A 20,760-nucleotide genomic window follows, 5' to 3' on the forward strand; every position below is an offset into this window, starting at 1 on the left:
CAGTCTACAATGTGTTTGATGCTTTGCCAGATAACTCCAATAAAGAGAGATACATTAAGGACAGTTCCACAGCTTCAATGGGGCGGTTTGTGTGGTAAGGTTACTAAAGACTATAAAATTGATCAAAAGTGACAACAGATATATTCAAAGGGGAAGTATATTGCATTGCTGCACGATCTTAACTGTTATTGAGAGGTACCTGTGTTCTTACCACCATCAAACACTGTCGGTGATCCTGTATCTTTTATTTCTCTTCTCCTGTAGGCTATATGTAACGGTAGAGTATAGATCCACAGACATTCTATGATCACTGCAGTTAACCCATTGGAACATTACAACAACTTTTATCATTTATAAACAATATATTATTCACATCAAAATTGTAAATCAGATTTTTTCCTTATATTTCAGTATGTGAAATGTTTATTTTTATAATTTTATAGTTCACATGTACATTTAAAAAATTACTTCATTTGCACCATTGAATTCCAGAAATCACACACAATTACGTATTTTGCCTTACACAACTCTATTAATACAAATTAATACATTCATCAACATCCAGGATTATACTCTACATCAAACAGGGCTTTGTTTTTTATGCAAGGACATAGAATTTATATGTACATCTCTGTATTTACACTGTGCCATAATTGTAAAGCAGAATAATAGAACACTGAAGGATTGTGGGTTCATGTAGAATGAGCTAAAAGACAAAAATGCAATATGATTTGGATTCTGGCTGCCTGTAAAGTACACTCGAGTCCTGGGAATTGAAGATTTGGTGCAGAACTGATGTTATTTACATAAAATTTACGTTAAAAAATTTTGCTTCTTTGTGTTTTAAACCAAGTAATATTGTGTCACTCCACTTAATAAGTGTCAAAGTGGACAATTTTGTGTTTTTATTTTGGTGCATATGGTTTGGGTAAGGCTGGAGGTTCAACAACAGCTGTCTCAGAAACACTGTCCATTCCAAAGGCCTAGCCCTGGAAATACAGTAAATATTATGTAACGGAGACCAGTACTCAGGGTCTGTATGTGGCTCATCAGCTTTGGCTTTCAATATATAGCATGTTTCCTTGTTTATTTGTATTATAACACAATTAATATCTCCAAATGCACCTATAATAGTTTTTTGAAACTCAATTCTGCATTTCTTTCATCCATCCCAAAGTAAATTATGAGATGATAGTGATTTCATAGTTCCTCAGCATGAGATTGTTCTATGTGGAGGAATGGTTTGGAGTCTCTGCGAAATGTTAGTTTCCACATAGAAAGCTAATAAAAGTACAGCTACTCAATTTTCCCCCCTCCCAAGTTTGCTGTCTTGTGCTAGGGTACAGTTCCATATGTTCCCTTTCATTTGTGACACTTCACTCCAGTGAATCCAGATAAAGAGCACCAAACAGATCATTGAAATAGAAAGCATCTTTCTCGACAACCAAACCTGGCTTATTATGTGAAAGCATCCCTGAATAGTGTGAGGAGTAAAATGTTTGACAGGTTCCTCCGCTAGATAATTTGTTCTTGTTCAGTAAGCCACTTGGCTTGGTTGTATATCCACTGTACGTCTGAGTTGCCCTCACCATGTAGTCGGTAATGGCATTTTGTACCTAAATTTCCTGTCTCCAGAGAAGAATGCCATTATACACTATCCACCTCAGGTTCATTGACATCTGCTCATGGTGTTTACGGTGCCACTTCTTGATCAACAAGCCACAGAGCATGATGATCGATGAAGAATCCCTCCCACCAAAACAGTGGTGAGGATAAGTTAAACAAAAATGACCCTCTTAAACATGCTGCTTTACCCCCATGTTATCTTAGAGTGGAGAAATAAACTTTTCTGTACAATAACTTTACAATGAGACAGCCAGACATTGTCACTTCAAGAGTAACATTCCAAACAGAAACTCACTAATTTCCCCCTTTGTCTTACTCAATAGGAATACTGATCTATCTTTTAATAAGTTCTTTGATTTTCACAATATCTCCTCAAGCTAGATCACTCAGCATTGAGTTAACGTTCATGTTGCTCAGGAGTTTTCTTTCACTTTCACATATAGCATTTTTTTACATTAAATGCAGTAGTTAAATGCATGTTGTTGTCTATTGGTCATGTTTTTTGGTTAGTTTCTTTCTGGAGAAAGTGCTAATCACCTTGCATGTGATCTTGTTTTGGAGATCTTTAATTAGGATTCATTTTCTGATCATTGCTACCGACATTTCACCCCAACCTCTTTCCCTCCTCCTGAAGGCTTTTGCTTGGGTGCAGTTCCACAGATACTATCTGACCTCACCTACATTACAGTCGTTCATGTACAAGTATGGAGACTGTATGTTGACGACCCATTCAGCTCTATAAGGCATCAGGGCATCTTAAGTCATAACAGTACAAAAAAGAGTCATGCAGCCTGTGAATGTACACTGGCTCTTTTGAGAGCAGTCCATTTGGTCCTTCAAGTTTATTTCCCTCCACTAACCATGGTCAACCCCAATCTTGTCTGATGATCCATTTTCTAAGAATTATCACTGAATAATGATCACAGCTGACTTTTGTCAGCTGTGTCCAAAATAATGATCACTGATCATTTTTGTAGTCAGTCACTCGGTGTTCCCTTGGAAAGGTGAGCTAATTTGACACAGACCAAGGAGCAAATGATGGATTCACGTGATCTGTTCAGCTCAGTACAAAGTGGGGTGCTGACTTTATCAGCTGGATTGTGGAATTTTTAAAACTCCGTAACCTCCAGAAGGAGTCAGAAATACTTATGATTAGCTAAAAGAAACCCTGCCAATTCCATCACTTCCTGTTTCTTTGTGATTCTGTGCACAGCCATGACGAATCACTAGTAGCATTAGCAAGATAGTGCTCTATTGATCACACACTCAATTCTTTTAAAACATCAAATTTAAATAAAACGAAAATACGAAACTAGGAAGTTCCTCTCCAGTGATTGCTCCCTTTAACCAAACTCATACTGCTTTTTAAGAGCCTTTGTGAATTATTTTTTGCCTTCCAAGCTACAATTCACTATGACGGACTGGAGGTTCCAATTTGTTTGAAAGTGCGCTTAGGACCTTCTCAAATTTTTCATATCGCTCAACTTGGTTGCCTTCTGCTCCTCGGCTTCCCCACAGCAACCGCATCTGGAACTCAGTTTTGAAGATTTCAAGAATTTGTTCATTTTCCTGAAATCCTGAGGAAGAAAACAAATAAAAAGTCATATCTTTAAGCTTCCTTTGATAAAAGTGATTCTAGCTGAACAACAAGTGTTTCTAGCTGAATGCCACAAACATCTTAACCCTGGGTTATTGTAGGATATTCCTATCTTTCGCTCCTGTTGTGGACTCTGACCAGTCAATGGTTGGAACTGAGGAGACGTTCTTTTATACAATGAGTTATGAAGTTATGATCTGGAATAAGCTGCCTGAAAGAGTAGTGGGAGCACATTCGTTTGAAACTGCCAAAATGGAATTCAGTAAATGTTTGAAGGGGAAAATTTGCAGGAGCATGGGTCAGAGAAGTGGGACTAATCATGTAACCGTGATAAGAATGATGCCCAAGTGAGCTTTCTGCACTGTACCATTATTTGACTCTATAAGATGCAGCGTAAAAATATGTCTGCCCACCGTACTAACTGCTACAGAGCACACTTTAATACTCCGTGTAATATTTCGATTCCCTATATCAGACACCCATGTAGCCTTTCTGAATAAAACTGACATTAGTAAGCATTGTTCTGAATTACATGCACTCTGTGTTGCAGACTTGTATCCAACAAGAACAATGAGCTTCATCACTGGCATTCAACCCATCTGTCTGGACTGAATCCAAGTCTACATCTCAGAGGAGAAAGCACTGAGAACTGACAATGTGCTAATAGTGCATACAGAATTATAATAACACACAAATTCTCTTACTTTTTAACCACACTACATGTTGTATTATTTCCCAAACCAGACTCTCAGAAGCAGCTGACTCAAGGGCCTCACAATTTTGCTTTGTAAACAGTTCTACAGGGATAGGGGCGTGACCTATTGCTGAATATTTTCTTTCTTATCTCTGACAAGGTAACTGCTATTTCTCAGTGTTTCCCCTCTGGCTGTACTTGCAAAATGCATAGATACCTTCTGGGGATGTGCTCAGGAGAAGCTATACATATTCTCCTTTTTCTTGGTACAGCTGCCTTTCTTTCCATTCTCCCTTGAGAACAATTGCTTATAAATGGAAAGTCCAAAGTATATTTCATTAGAATGAAGCCTTTGAATTGTTAGCGAGTATTGTGTGGTCTTATAGGTTAGGGGATTCTCGGTTTCATTTCCTGGTTTGAACCATGTTAATTGACTTTAATCAGGCTAATAGTGGTCTGCAATTGGCAGTAGCATCTCTAAATTAAGATGGGGAAACCAAATTCAGCTCAGATTTTTGTCAGTGACCCCTGTTGGATTGGGTTAGGTTTGTTATTGCAGTGATTGATCATTTTCAAATCTCACTCATGGAAAATTAGTTTGGTAGGGTGGGGAGTGAAGAGACTGGGAAGGGCCCAACCAATGAAGCTGCACCCCCAGTGTGTCATCCCATTACTCGGAAGGTGGAGAGATTATTGAAAAATAGAAGTATTTAATCAAGTGAAAGGGAGACCAACACTCCTTACTCATTTACCTTGTAGTTTCAGTTCAGCATTTGTTCTGTACAGGCCTCCATGATGTGCAATCGTCCTTGCAGCCTCCAGATGTGACATAACTACCTCCACACCACTTTCACTGATCTCCCATGCCTCCACGTTGTCAGCATTCACAACGTTACGTTCAAGCAGAGTGATGAGGGGAACCACATGAGGAAATGTCGTGTTGGTCAGCGGAGATACTTCTGAAAAGATAGAGTGTTTTTTTTTAGAACACAAGAAGATTGAAATAGTCGAAAGGAATAAGAATATGAAGCACGGAATGAGAAAATATCTCTTTAAGTTATCTGTTAAATTAGGATCTCTACAAGACTTCTGAGGGAATGTTCTGCAGAAATATTAACAGATGTATTGAAACAAAACCCCAAAATTTCACTGTTCTCTTCTGGCTTTCTAGCTCTACAAATAGTCTCCCTCAGTGCCTCAGTAGCAGAGGAACTATAGTATCCTGTGGTGCATTTAATACTGTCAGTACTATCTAATTCTATCTAAAAGAGATTCAGGTTGCACAGGCTGATGGTCATGGTGGTGGTATGGGGGGAGGAGGCTGCAAGAAGAGTCTGAGAAGGGAAGGGACCTGCAAATAGGTTTGGGGGAGAAAGGGAGGCTTCAAAGGAGAGTGGACAGTTCTAAATCTGTCAATAAAGAAATGCTTAACTAATTAGGAACCAAGAAAATTGTAAATAATGTGGATAATTAATTCATTGAAAATTAATTTGGAATCTCTCATTTAAGTTTGCATAAATTCAGAAGTTGTAATGAACATTGTGCTCATTGTTAAATTTAAATCTGAGATTGCTATCTGAGATGCTGTAAGCAGGCTTGTAACTGCCTAGTTAAACTCTTCTAACTTTGTGCTTATGCAATGGGTAAAGTATTCGTTCTGACTTACCAGTCTGCATAAGGTGTGTTTCCAGTGATGGCATTTTGTGTTAAGTGTGTGTCAGTTATTGAAGAAATAAAAACTTTGCTAACTTACTGTAAAGTCCAGGAAATTAATTATTTGCTTGTGTGTTATGGCTATAAGTTTAACAGACAATTTGTCAAGGATATTGTTGAATTATTCAAATTCTGCTTCTGTGTGAGTTCAAATACTCCATATATCAACACAAATACAAAAATGTTATAACTGTGATTGCATCACCTAAAAAAGGAATTTGTGAGAATGGAAAAGTAGCCCCCACATACCCTGAAAACCAAATAGTAGCCCTGAATAAAATCAAGAGAAGGGCCAAAAAAAGTAGCCTCTGCCAACTTTCCCACTATTGACAAAATGGTACAGAGGATGTCAGTCAATGACCTTCGCCCTTCCATGCACCTCCACTCCTCTTCTGCATTATTTGGCAGCCTCCCCCATTCCCCAAAGGGACCAGAAAATCCTGGTCAAAATTTAGCAGTCAGTAGATATTGATCTGTATCCATTCCAGTCTGCGTTGTTTCCTAATCTAAGTCCAAGCTCATCAGGCAAGGCACCAAACAGGCTTTGGGAATTTTGTCCCATAGTAGAGAGACTGATTTGCCACCACAGAAAAAGCCATTAGACAAAAAACTTTAAGGGGCGATTTTGTCCCTTTGTTCCCCTCTTCCCTAGAAGGGGAGGATTTTCTTTTTAAAAAGCTGTGCACAGTGGATAAAGAATCAATCACCTCTTCCTTCATTCATATTTTTCATGAACGGCTTCAGTTTCTTTTCATAGAGAATTGCCCCCTCAGTGTGTCGTTGTCGAAGAATCATCCATGTCTGCTCAAGCCTTGAGATCTACAAAGTGCAGGAAAACAAAGGTAAGTAGAAGTTGTAATTGTGTGGAAACAGATTTTTAAAAATGCATGACATCAATCGGTGGGCATCTTGCAATTACATTGCAATATTCATCTTTACAATGTTTTCTTCTATCAGAAAGGACAGTAATTCATAGGTTTTATTTCACCTCCACTTGGATTATTTATTGAAGTAACAAAGTGGAATGACGATGATAGTGCAGTAGATGTTGCAAGTAAGAGGCATATATTAAAGTCCAGTACCACATAACAGACTTACTTAGAAAACATAAGCAAATGATATTAAAGGGACAGTGGCAAGCTAGGCATGAAGTTGGCTCATTGGGTAGGAGTCAGAGATTAGTGGGGAATGGATGTTTGTTTGACTGGTGGCAAATATGTAGTGAAGTCCCAGAGATTAATGTTAGAATAATAGTGTTTTTTCATTATATAAATAACCTGTAGTTTGACATTCAGTACAATTCAAAAATTTGTGGATGATGCACCACTTAGCAATGTAATGAACAGCAGAGTAACAAATTTCAGGAGGACATAGAGAGACGTGGCTGATACAATTCAATGGGGTTAAGTGTGATGTGATGTTATTCAGGAAAAACAACATAAAGAAGCATAATAATGTAAATATTTGAAAGGGATGCAAAAGCAGACAAATTGGAGATACAAATTCACATATCCTTGAAGATGGCAAGTTAAGAAAACTCTGAGAAAGTTGGCTTTATAAATAGGGATATCAAATACAAAAGAAAACAAGCTATCACTGGTTAGGCCTTAACTGGAGTAATATGTACAATGCAGCGGGTTTGTGATGCAGATTGACACCAATAGCATGGGTTCAATTCCTGCAATGACTGAGGTTATCATGAAGGACTCTTCTTCTCAACCTCTCCCCTTGCCTAAGCTCTGATGACCCTCAGGTTAAACCACAACCAGTCATCTCTCTTTAATAGACAACAGCCCTATTGTCTGGTAAGACTATGACGACTTTACCTTTTACCTGTGACATAGTGGTTATGTCACTGGATTAATAATGCGGAACTCCAGGTTAATGTTCTAAGGTTATGGGCTCACACCTCACAATTGCAGATGGTGAAATCTTAATTCAAGAAAAGTGGGAATTACAAGCTAGCCTGTTAATCATTGTAAAAATCCACCTGGTTCACTAACGTGCACTAAAGAAGAAAATCTGCCAGCCTTACCCGGTCTGGCCTACATGCAATTCCTGACACAAAGCAACATTGCTGACTCTGAACTGTCCTCTGGGCAGTTAGGGATTAACATTAAATGCTTAACATCCAGTGACTTCCACATCCCATGAATGAGCATCAAGAAAAGTTTAGGGAATTATACATAAGGAAGGATGCAAGAGTCCTGGAGAGAGTAGAGTGGAGGTTGAGCAGCAAGATAAAGGAGAATGAGCAAGTTGAGATTGTTCTCCTTAGAGCAGAAACAATTAAATGGATGCCTAAAAGAGATATTTAAAGTAATAAAGGGCTAAATAGGGAAAGCTGTTTCTTCTGCCAAATGAGTTGATAACAATTTTATAAACATTAAATAATTGGCAAAAGGGCTGGAGGAGAAATGGGGAGAAATTTCTCTGCAGTTTGAGCCATAGAGTCTGCGACACACCACCAAAACCTTGAGACCAAATTGGACAGTTGTTTCAAAAATCTAGAACAGATACAATAGCCAAATGACATCCTACTGTTCTGTAAGAATCTATGAACTCACAATCCAAGGGCCTTTTGTAGAATAATGGACAAAATCAATGAAGTTAATCCTCAGAACAACAGGAATAATACCAAAATGCTGTTTTCTGGAAATCGAATTAGATTTATTCAATCACTCCAAATTTGTTCGCAAAACAACTCTATTACATAAAATAGTGCTTTACAATTATTGTGAACAGTGCCAGAGAGGATTAAATAGTCTTAAAAAAAGGTCTAAAGGATACTTGTGTTTCAATTGAATTACTTGAACAATCGGTCCCACCCCATCTGCAGCAATCCAACTGACACCTGACAGTGACCACAAAGAATCAAGCAAATAAGCACAGAATTTAATTCACACACACAAGTCGCTCATTTATATAATTATCCAGTTATCAAACGCTGAGTCTGGAATGTAACAAAAGGAAAATTATAATATTTCTTAAATTAAATTTTAACATTACCGTTGTATGTACCATAACTAACAAGAAAGAAGCCAATGCATCATCTGAAATGGACAAACATGCTTCATCTTTGGAACAATGCCATCTTGTAAGTAAGAAGATGCAGCAAACCACATTTACTGGATGGCTCTCATATTTCCTGTTAATAGATTTTGGATCAATACAGAATCAGGACTGATGAGTGAAGACATTTAATGAGGCATCTAAAAGCCTTTAGCTGCATTGTGCATCAGGCATAAAATACTTAGGGGTTATGGTCAATTTTTTTTATGTGACAATATTTAGTGTGATGTTGTTGCGTATGACTGACATAATTACTGCATTTTCATGGTGTCGAGGTACTTTTGGATGTGATGTACACAAAATTACAAAAGAAACAAGGCTTTGTCAGAAGTGAAACAACAAAAATTGCTGGAAATACTCAGTAGGTAGTGCAGCATCCATATATAGAAATAAAGTTAATCCTTCAGGTCACAAAGAAAGATCATCTCAACCTGAAACATTTATTCTCTCTCCACAGTTGCTACCTGACCTGCTGAGTGTTTATGTTTCAGATTTCCAGCATCCACAGTATTTTGTTTCTGCACCCCACTGGTAGTTGGGGTGCAGAAACACTGAGGCCAGTGCATTCTGGTGCCCCACTATGTCCTACTCTGATAAGTTTGTAACCTGTGTCTCTGAGAAAACAGTGAACAGAGAGGCCCCTGCAAAATACAGCTGCTGAGGGAAATCATTCAACAAACCATATTGGTTCTCACTAGATGTGTGGGAAGATTTGAAAAGACTTCTCTTTTGCTAAGACAGGCTTATAATCAATTGGGACTAGTAAATTAATCAAGGATAAGAAACTCTCTAAAGAATTATCTCACAGTTTCCATCACCTACCTGAGGCATTTCTAAAGCTTTCATCACAGCAGCAAAGCCAAACATATTTCCCATATTGCTCTTCAGTTCAGCAGCCAGCTGTATAGTTTTGTGAAGGAGAGCGGCCCGCTCCTCTGTGCTGCCAGTACAGCCTAGGATATCCACCGCCATCATGATTGACATTGTATTAAAACTGGAGAAAAAAAACAAAAAAAAGTCACAGCTGAAAACAGCAAACGCTGGAAACAAACAGCAAGTCATTTGGAAGGAAGAAATATAGTTAATGTTTCAGATTGATGATTTTTCATTAGAACTGCCTGTTGAAGAGCAAAGTTTTTCTTCAAAGTCTGATAGTTGCACGCAACGCCGACCTCAGGCTAATTCATTTGGAAAATAATATTACTCAGAGGTTCTCCACATTGTTCCTTGTGTGGTTGACTGCCAGAATTCTGAAGTAGTTCCCTCCAGCAGTTGTCGAGTACTCTTTATAGGATAATCCACATCACCAAATAAATTCTGTGAATTTACATGCATATCGCCTATTCTAACCCCACTGATTTTGAGTGACCCACCACACTCCTTATCCTCGATCTTTCTTTCTCTGATTCCTCTATTAGCCAAATTTATTAGGTCACATCTGTGCAGTTCCAAACTCTCAGAGGTCTTATTTTAACTCTGTTTAAATGAATGAATTTAGAGTCAGTTAAAATCAAGATCTCAAATTTGACACTACTACCTCTGAATGTCACTCATTATCATCTGTTGCTTTAACCTGGTGCAACTATTCAATGATTTACCTGCCAACAAGCTAAAGATTCATTTTCGGTACTTGTAGTATCTGTTTGTTAAGGGCACTATTTGGAGCTGCTATAAACTGCTCAACAGGTTATGCAGCCCTCAGAGTAAATGTTGAACTGCTTGAAATTAATCTTTAGATTGCTTACAGGTAATCAAATTTTCAATGTAAGAGATATAAATTGTAATTGATAATAAGGGATTTGAGTTTTCAAACATCCTGACAGTTTCCACAAAATTGGTCACTCACTGTGCAAAATACAGCAAGTACATATTCAACTGCAAAGTATAGCTGAAAGTTGCATTGGAAATGCAACAACTCCTGTGCAGGTCCTGTTTTGGTACACAGAAGAATACCATTCCTCAAGAACGACTGATCCAATAACATCTTTGAGACATTCAGTAGGCAAGAAGTTGGGTACAGGAGTGCATGAAGTTTCTCCCACATTTTCCTTTCTGGGAATGAGTCCCACCTCAGCTCAGCTGTGTTGCAAGCAAAGGGATAGAGCAAAGGCAATCACCCTGACAGACCTGCTTGTGCTTTTCATCCTTTAACTCCTCCCCTGAAAGCACCAATGGGGGGTGGCCACCATCCCTCTCAAACAAATCTCAGGTTCTGCTTCTAAAGACCCATATATTGAGGTTTTTGTGAAATTTGGGAGGTGACAACAGAGACAAATATGAGCTGGTTTCCAGCCTTTGCTTCTTATTCTAAAAGCTCAGTGAGAAAGACAACAACATAGAACTTACTATTTTAATTCACTTTGGTATGTAACCTACAAAACCAGATCATTTTTTTAACTCACTTATGGAACATGGGTGTCACTGGCTGAGCCAGCATTTATTGCCCACTTCTAGTTGTACTCGAGAAGTTGTTGGTGAGCTGCCTTATTCGACCACTGCAGTCCATGTGCTGTGGGCTTACCCAAAATGGCGATAGAGAGAGAGCTCCAGAATTTTGACCCAGCAACAGTGAAAAAACAACAATATATTTCTAAGTCAGAATGGTGGTGGCTTGGAGGGGCACTTGTAAATGTTGGTGTTTTGTTCAGCCCACAGACTGAGGCAGCTGATATCGAATACAGCACTGGCAGGAATGTCAAAATTGATTTGTGTTTTCCCAGGCAATAGAAAGGAAGATGAAAACATCAGAAGTGTTTCTGCTCCAGTTTACTCTCTAGTGACTCTATCCTGTGATGCCCCTGATTGAGAAAAGTCCTGTTTACCTCCATGACTTAGAATTCTGATATGAAGGAAATGAGCGCCTAGATGCAGAGAAAAGCAGGGAGACCTGTATCTTCAGGAAAGGGGCAAGAAAATGGACAAGTCACTCTCTTTCCCTCAGGAAAGAAAAATGAGAAAGGATGTTTCCCCTTGTGGGAGAGTCCAGACTGGGGGTGCCATTTTGAAATTAGGTGTCACTCTTTTAAGAAAGAGTTTTTTTTTCTCTTGGAGGGTTGTGCAACTTTGGAACTGTGTGCCTGAGACGTCTGTGACAATGCTGTCACTTTAAAAAAGTTAGTTTGTCTTGGGTTTTTTTTTAAAGAGAGGTCATAAAGGCACAGGGACCAAAGGATCTAGGAAGAGCCTAGTTTAACAATGGCAGGAGAGTGACCAGTTCTCCCAGTTCAGGATTTTTATAGTTTGGTTTAGCTGTGGCAGTGACACAATACTGGAGTCCAGGAAGGTTGCAAGCTTCAGCAAATGATTCCAGACTGACTTTCTCTCTGAAATCTCTTTGGAAGTTGTTCCCTCCTGCCTGTAAGAATCTGTGTTTCAATTTACGTTTTTGCCAAGGGGTGTGTTTATGGGATGTTACTGGATCGGAACAGTTCCTTAATTAAGTTGCTTTATCAAGTCAGTTAGTTTTCCGATAGTTAAGTTATTCTAAATTTCGTTGTTTTTTGTTCATGTTTCAAGTGTAGCGTTTAAATAAATTCTATTTTGCTTAAAGCTGAGTGGTTTGACCAGCTGCATCAAACCTGGAATATCCACTTCACATCTGCCTTTAAAATAAGAAAAAGTTAGGGTCTGGGCTACGTTCTTAAAATATTTTGAGGGCATCTGAACCATATCAAATCGCTGTGTAAGTGAATCATTGAATATTTTTAAGGCAGGGTCGACAGATTTTCGTTAGGCAGGGGAATCCAAAATTATCAGGGTAGATAGAAATGTAGAATTCAAAACACAAACAGATTAGCTATGATCTAATTGAATGACAGAATAGACTTGAGGAGCCGAATGGTCTACTTCTCCTATTTCGTATGTTGGTATGTAAAATATAAACTACATTTGTAAATCTGTGCTGCAGTAGCTGCACTGTCTGATTGTGTGTAAGCAAACAGGTCTGTTCAAATATAGTGTTGTTGTCCCACTGAATTCAATAGAGATTTCACGAATTGATGCCAAACTTTTAAGAAGCTGTTGCTATGAGTCCTTCTGTTTTAAAGTAAATGATCTGCCACACAGCCAAGAACACAGAACGTGGTTTGCATCACGACTCTCTGCTTCTCTCACCGTTCCAATAAGTCGAGTCGGAGCTGGTGCCCATGGGGAAGAGTGAGTAACTCCAGGCCTGAGCTCACTCCCATCTGCTTCTGCAGTTCCTTAGAAACAGCCAGTATCCTAGCAACCTGTGTGGACAGGATATAAAGGAGATTAATCAACTTGCACTCTCAGCAATTACACAGACACAAATAACAGGCATCACATTCACCCATTGAATATTGATCTGTTTATCAAACAGCATCTTGCAGTTATTCTACCAAGTATGAAACATCAAGAATCTTGATTAACAATTTTGGAAAAACATTTGTCTCATAAACAAACATAATAAATATTTAGAATTCATGTCAACCTTCAAACATATTGAAAGATTTTAACTTTAAAAGAAAAGCATCACTACAGTCCCAAAGACTATATTGAACTGAGATTTTTGAACAACTGATAATATGCCAACAATATTACTTCAAGATAAATAAACAAAAAAAAATAATACCCTTCATTTCTTCTTTCAACCTTGCTAACTGTTGCTAGTATAAAATGTTTTTGGCTCAGCTACCATTTAGCATCCCATCCAAGTTGCCACTCTTGTTGTGTGAGCCTCAGTCATGAATGTCCAAATTCTATTCAACTGTAGGGGCATCATAATTGAACTGGATCTTATCAATACAGGTATGTATACACCCATGTACTTAGCAGCAAGGCAAGTGCTGGGATAACTATTTCGAGTAGTATCCCAGGCCGACTTCACTTATCTTCCCTAGATCAGTGTATCAAGATGAACATCTAATTCCTGGCTGAATTTAACTAGCAGTGTAGATTATTACCTCTCAGGCTTATACTGTCTCAGTTTGACTCACTGGTGGTGCCTTTTCTCTAAGTCAGAGGCTCTAGGGTTCAAACTCTACTGTGGATTTGGGTGTACAATCGAGGTTAGGTTTCAGTGCAGCATTGAACGAGTGTTGCACTGGTGGAGGTACGAATGTTTGGTTGAGACTTTGAACTCTCCCTGTTTACTCATTCAGATGGATACAGAATATCTCTCAGCACTTCGAAGAAGTGTTCCTGAGATGTTATAGTCAAAATTTATCCCTTGTCCAAAAAAAAAGATTTACTATTCATTTCCTTGCTGCTGGTGAGACTTTTCTGTGCTTAAATCAGTTGGCATATGCCTACAGGACTGCAGTGACTACAAACTTCAGAAGTTATTCATTGGCTGCAAAGAGCTTTGGGAAATCTTGAGGACACAAATGGAATGATATCAATGAAAACTTTATGGCACCAAGCAGTGTAATTAACAACTGGAGTATTTAGGCTCTTGGTGAGGAATTGCCAAAAAGGAAAGTTTGTTAATTCCACAACCCAACATTGAAGATACAACTGGGGAAAATCAAACCAGTGCTCAGATTTTCTCACCATGCAGTCTACTTTTGTGATGTGCTTGGCTGTAGTTTTTGGATCCTCCTCAGCCAACAGCTCCTTGACTTTCTTCAGCACTGTCATCTCGAGTGGCTTGTTCTCTGAAGGAATAAGTATCGATTGGTATCCGTTTGGCTTAAAGGATGACACCATTTCAATGATCGGGGCTGTGAAGGCGTGACACTGCAGCCCCTCCTCTTCCGTGAAAACTGGCATTTGATTGAGGAATGTTTCCGTCTCCATGATCCCAAAGTTTGTCTCAGACTGCCAGCTGGAGATGTTGGGATATTCCTCAACTTTCAACCGTTCTACATAGCTCTTTGCCATCAGTTGACTTTGTTTAAGGGCCAGCTCTAGCTGCTGCCTCTCCCAGTCGACGGGAGAAGAGGGTCGTAGCTCACAGTAGTGGGTGTGTTCCGCTTCTCTGAAATTATCTGAGGCCTTCCTCTGGGCCAACTGTGAGGAGCCATGCATTGGGGTAGAATGTGTGCTATTACAGTGAGGCCCACTTGAGGCTTCTGAGGGGCCTCCCCTATTAGGGTCCTGACACAGTTTGTTACCAATGGGTGGGCTAAGTTGTGGCTCACTAGACCGTCGCAGGACTGGCGATGATGGCATCATTCTTTCCACTCGGCCTAGCTGGCTTTTGTGCTTCAAACCTGTGGAAGATGTTACAAAAAGTTAAATATAAGTGTTCTGATTCACACACTTCTCTGTTCTTCCCTACATTGTCTCATTGGAGGCTACAGCTCCATGAGGCCTGGGTCCCATCCCATTGCAGCTGGTATCCATTCTTTATGTACAGGCCTGGATTGTGATGATTTTTTAACAGCAGAAGTTTATTGCAGCCTTGGACAGGGCCAGGCCTGAGATGCCAGGCCTTCGACCTGAAAATGAGCCAGCGTACGGGCCCAACCAACAGCTGGATCTCACTTGATTGTCCACAAACAGAGCACTTTCCTTCAGGGTGTCACTGGATAGTGATGAGGAGCAGGACCCATGGTTATTATTCCTCTACAATTGTGAGGCTAGATTTAAAAATAAACTCGTGAGGGTACTATGTTCTATCCTTCAGAACATTACTGATTTTTAAATGATGATTTATGTCTGTTCAGAATTTTATGAACTGTTTTGTGAATGAACCAATTAGGAGTTTACCATCACAGTATTGCTGATATCCCACTTACTTGTGCTGTATTCTGGAGTCTGAGGAATCTCATTCACTGGAGACATTCCATGGTGAATATCCTTGATTTGGTCCATACTCAGAGCAAAGTTCCTAACTGTTTCCTTGTGATGTGGTGATGGAATACTGGAAAAAGAATAAGAGACTGGTGAGGGAACTTCTTCATTAACTTATCATTCAATTGTTAAGAGGCCACAAACTACACTGAGAAAATTCACCTCCGCTCGTAATATGCGAATGCATGTTCCACTCTGAGTGGATCAGAACCACAGGTCCCAGTGGCCTGCCAGCCTCTGCTCCTGGTTTGTGGCCTACTCAATTTTGAGGGTGGAGCTTTGTTAGCATCAGGACAGTGGGATGAAGATGGAGGTCAGATGCTTCTGAGGCAGCTCGCCATTCCGAACCACCACCCTAGTCCACTTCCAGGCTACAAAAATGTACTGGCGGTATTGAGAAAGGCAACAGGCCTGGTTTTCTGACAGCCCTGAGGAGCATTCCTATTCCCTGTTATTCAGGTTGGGCAAATCTGTACCTAATGCATTTCACGTAGAGTAATTGATGTCTGACATACATTAGACTAGATTAGAAAAGCACACCATGTCAGGCAGCAGCCGCGGAGCAGGAAAATCGATATTTTGGGCAAAAGCCCTTCATCAAGATTCCACTCTAATCTAGACTCTGATCTCCAGTCCTCACTTTTGCCATACATTAGACTGTCAATTTGCTTTTTAAAGACTTCATAGCACCACCCAAACCATCGCTGCAGCCCTGGTGATGGGACAGGGGAGTAGTAAGCTAATTGTCTGCCCACCATTTTCAGGGCACTGCTACCCCAAGATGGGAATTCTAAAAATATGGTCCGCTTTAAAAAAAGCTTGTCGCTTGATATGCACCCTCCCTCTCCACCTCATCTCCTCAAGGCATGGTCACGTAATGGTTTCTTTAGTACTTACCATGGTCCAGATGCTCAGCCGAATGCCTTTTAAACAATCGGGTGAGTTGATCATGAGAGAGGTGGAGGAATCAGAGTTGATGCTTATCCTGCTATTGACTAACATACATAGCTACACAGAGACAGAGCTTTTTACAGGGCTATTGTCTAATAATCTGACCCTTGTTTTCTTTGGAGGGGAAGATGAGGCTTTTTTCTGGATTTTAACCCCAGGCATTTACCTATTGCCACAGCTGTCACTGCGGATCATCTTGTCAGACGTCAGACCGTCCGTCATAGTCACGCTGCGCCTCTTGATGTATCCACCTTTCTGGTTGGTTGGTGGATGGGTCAGGCCATGTTTCCCATTGGACAGTCCATAGCTGGCCTCCAGGTAGCGGAGAGGGAGGGTGCGGTTGATTGGAGTGTAGATAACAGCACCGCTCTGCTCAGAGACCGGTTTGCGGTTCCCAACGTAAAACCTGACCAGAGCAGGGATGTTGTCAAAGCTCTCCCTCTCGAACAGGTACTGGATGCGGGTGTAGGTCTCATTAGGTTTGATCATCACCTTGTTGATTTTGAAATGCAGGGGTTCATTTTTCCATCGACAGGTCAGCACATAATCACCAACACATGTGAGCGAGTCACGAATGAGGAAATCTCCATTCTTCTGGACCAGGTTCTCAGAAACCTAAAAAATAAGAGTTGATTTTTGTTTTAAAAAATAGAGTCCAGGAATATGAGGACAGGACTCACTCCATAGAGCTTGTAACACCATTCAATTAGTTCACAGTTGATGGCCATTTACCTGGCATGGTTCCATAAGCTTTATCATCATTACTGAAACAAACATCCATTAATCGCAGTTTTGACATTTTTCAATTAACCTCAACAGCTTCTTGGTGAGAGTTAGAGTTCAGATTTTCCAATTTCTAACCTCACTCAAAGCTTCATAAATTCGAACAGCCAATGCCTCAGCATCATCCCCATTGATGGACTCATTTGGTGGATTTTTACAGAGAGCTGAATAAAGTGGGTTAGGATGAGAAATCTGGAGAAATGCATGAGAAAACAGGCAAGGCCTTTCTCAATGTCACTGTATTTTCAAACAGAGTTACCATAAGACCATAAGATATGGGAACAGAAGTGGACCATTCAGCTTGTTGAGTCTACTCCACCATTCAATGACATCATGGCTGATCAGATGATCCTTAACTTCACCTTCCCGTCTTTTCCTATAACCCCTGATTCCCTAACTGTTTGAAAATCTCACTCTCTCAGCCTTGAATATAATTAATAACCCAGTCTCAACAGCCTTCTGTGGTAAAGAATTTCACAGGTTCATTACCTTTTGAGAGAAGAAATTCCTCCTCATTTCTGCCTTAAATGTGTGACCTCTCAGTCTGAGATTATATCCTCTGGTTCTACACTCTCCTCCAAGGGGAAACTATCTTTCTACATCTACACAGTCAATTCCCCAAGAATCATGTATGTTTCAATAAGGCCACCTTTCATTCTTCCAAATTCCAATGAGTACAAGCCTAAGCTACTCAACCTAAGATCCTTTTTCCCAAGGTAGGGGAGTCCAAAACTAAAGGGCATAGGTTTAAGGTGAGTGGGAAAAGATTTAGAAGGGACCTGAAAGGCAACTTTTTCATGCAGAGTGTGGTGTGTGTATGGAATGAGCTGCGGGAAGAGGTGGTGAAGGCAGGTACAATCACAAAATTTAAAAGGCATCTAGATGGATATATGAATAGTTAGGGATTTGAGTGATATGGGTCAAATGCTGGCAAATGGGACTAGATCAGTTTAGGATATCTAGTTGGTGCGGACAACTTGACCAAAGGGTCTGTTCCATGCTGTATAACTCTATGATTCTCCTTATAAGACAGTTTCTCCATAGCTAGTATGAGGCTTAGTGAATCTTCTTTGTATTACCTTCAATACCAATATATCTTTCCTTTTGTTAAGGGGCCCAAAGATGTTCACAATATTCCAGCTGTGGCATGACTAGGGTTTTCCACAGTTTTATGAAAATCTCCCCACTTTTATACTCTATTTCCTTTGAAATAAAGGACAGCATTCCATGTACCTTTCGATTACCCACTGATCTTTGGTTGTAGCCTTTTGTCATTTATGGATGAGGACTCCCAAATTCCTCAATGCTGCATCTTTCTGCAGTCTTTTTCCATTTAAGTAACATTGAGCTCCTATTCTTCCTACCAAAGCACATAACTTCACATTTTCCCACATTATAGTCTATCTGCCAAGTTTTGGTGTCATCCTAACCACTTATCTTCCCACCTATTATTGTACCATCTGCAAACTTGGCTACAGTACATTTGTTAGCATTGAGACAAAATTTTCGCCAAACAACACAAGCTGCCTATTAAAAGGCATTATTACTTAACAGCTTAATTAACAATGAATCTCACCTCATTACTGTACAACTTACTATTCTGTCACCATCCATGAGGAAACAAGTCATTGACAATTCCTGCCATGGAAGTCAGAGCAGGTAACTGGTGACTTCAGCTTGCCACCTGCTCCTCTGGATTGGCATCTGACAACTGCCAGCCTTCCAGAACCCTCACAGCATCTCTCTGATTCACTCCTTGATTCAGATCCTTTAAAGCTGCACTTAGGGGCACAATGGCAACTAGCATTGAAGTGCTGTAGCAAGGGTACATTACACAGGGACCAAGGCCCAGCGTACAGATTGGACCAGACTGTCTCTCAGATTGTATCTCAGGGCTGCTCGCTTGCTCTCTTAGTGCTCAATCACTTAGTGCCTACCTGCATTCCTGCTTGCCATATCTTTTAACATGACAGCACTTAAGCCAGAGCCAAAAACCTACAGTGCTGCTGTACTGACTTGCCATTTCACACTCACACAGAGCTAAGCTACTCGTCACGCTTGTCAGTAGTAATAAGTCCAAGGGTGGATAGCTTGCTGTATGCCACAGTGAGACAGTAGCACCACACCTACAGTGATGGCCATTTCAAAATACGAGGGTGGGTGGGTAGTACTCCTACTCAAGGGAGTCTGCTATTACTCAGCGGTGTCATGATACTATTGTGAAATCTGTACACAATCCAGGGGCTGGCTCACAGTCAGTTGTCCACTTTGAGTAGTCATGTTCATGGGATATGTCCATCTACAGACAAAGGAGTTAGCATTGGTCAATCCCGTAGGTCTATCCGAAGCAGTCAGGAGAATTGCATGTTGTCTGTCAGGGAGCGACAGCAGTCCAGGGTCTGTCTATCAAAGCTGGTCATTGGCCAGGAGATTACTCAAATGTGTCGATCCCTACATTGATGTATTGAAAGGGGAATGGGGGTTAATCAGGGAATGGGGATTGGTGCCAAAGACTATAGATCTATGGCAATAGGCAGTGGGAGCATTCAATTTGAGGGAGGGGGGAGCATAAGCATCTGTTAAGGTGGGGAAAAGTGCAATGAAGGGGGAAAAGTAAAGGTACAAAGAGAGTAAACAGTACAGAATGGGAAAACATGGAAGGCTAAGGGGGAGAGTGGGACCACAAAGGGCATCTTTAAAGTATAATGTTGGGGCTCAGGGGATGTATGTAGGGGAGGGATGAGTGGAAATGGGCTGTTCAGGAAATGCAAAGTAAAAGGGCACATGGAAGAATCCAGGTAGAGCCCAGAGCTGAGGGTGTCCACTGCAAGCTGCATTCTCTGCCATCACTCGCCATTTTTTAGAAGCAGCTTGCAACTCATAAAACCTGGAACAGTGTCCAGGAGCACTGGGGGATGTCAGTGTCAGTTTGATGGTTTAAATGGCAGGCCCCACTTCTGCTGGACAGGAGGACATCAAAGGAGCAAACTGCACTTGCAAAACGTAGCTACACTTCACTTGCAATCATTTCATTGAAATGCACACGTTCTGCATTTGGGGGGGGAGGTGGGGGAGGGGGGGGGGTCAAATGCTGGTCACAGGTGATGTCCATCATGTCACTGGTCCTTGCAAATTGCACACAAAGATCTCAATGAACGCACCACCAACTTCAAAAGAGGCAGATACTGGCCACAAAAACACATTACTAATCAGACTTTCAACAGCACTGTGGTGCACAGAACTGATCCCCTCTACGTTCACTCTGAGTATAATGATAAACCCGACTGTATGTAATAATAACTTCCATGGTTGATGTGGGGCTGGGGTGGGAAGTGTTCAGAGTGCATGGAACAATCCCAAGAGATTGTTCTGAGTTGCTCACTTATTCAATGCAGCCCCTCCGCCAAGTAGGTGGCTTTCCCAAAGAGCCTTGAAAACTCCATAAGTGGCCCTCATCTTCAGGATGTAGCATTTCTTATGGTTATAGAGAAGTGTGTGCCACCATTATCTGTAGGGTTTGCCAGCACTGAACCTTCTCTGTGCTAAGTACCTGTTATGTTCTGTT

General features: G+C 40.5%; 1 protein-coding gene across 5 annotated transcripts in view; it reads right to left on the reverse strand.

Annotated features, from left to right (window-relative positions):
- Window positions 1-248: 248 nt before the first annotated feature.
- The window catches only part of LOC122564918 (SH2 domain-containing protein 3C-like), a 189,707-nt gene continuing 169,195 nt past the window's right edge, over window positions 249-20,760 (reverse strand). For 2 of the 5 annotated variants that reach the window (XM_087998325.1, XM_087998324.1), the window contains exons 7-14: window positions 16,579-17,027; window positions 15,407-15,531; window positions 14,217-14,878; window positions 12,816-12,931; window positions 9,525-9,696; window positions 6,338-6,449; window positions 4,670-4,876; window positions 249-3,203 (exon numbers count right to left, since the gene is read on the reverse strand). In XM_087998325.1, coding sequence (XP_087854451.1) covers window positions 3,028-3,203; window positions 4,670-4,876; window positions 6,338-6,449; window positions 9,525-9,696; window positions 12,816-12,931; window positions 14,217-14,878; window positions 15,407-15,531; window positions 16,579-17,027 — 2,019 coding nt within the window. In that variant the 3' untranslated portion in view covers window positions 249-3,027. The remainder of the gene's footprint in view (window positions 3,204-4,669; window positions 4,877-6,337; window positions 6,450-9,524; window positions 9,697-12,815; window positions 12,932-14,216; window positions 14,879-15,406; window positions 15,532-16,578; window positions 17,028-20,760) is intronic. The other 3 variants (XM_087998327.1, XM_043720389.2, XM_087998326.1) reach the window with 2 other exon arrangements.

This window comes from Chiloscyllium plagiosum, unplaced genomic scaffold (genome assembly GCF_037043375.1).
Source record: "Chiloscyllium plagiosum isolate Xiang-an unplaced genomic scaffold, Cpla_swu_hap1 HiC_scaffold_21, whole genome shotgun sequence".
Lineage (NCBI taxonomy): Eukaryota > Metazoa > Chordata > Chondrichthyes > Orectolobiformes > Hemiscylliidae > Chiloscyllium > Chiloscyllium plagiosum.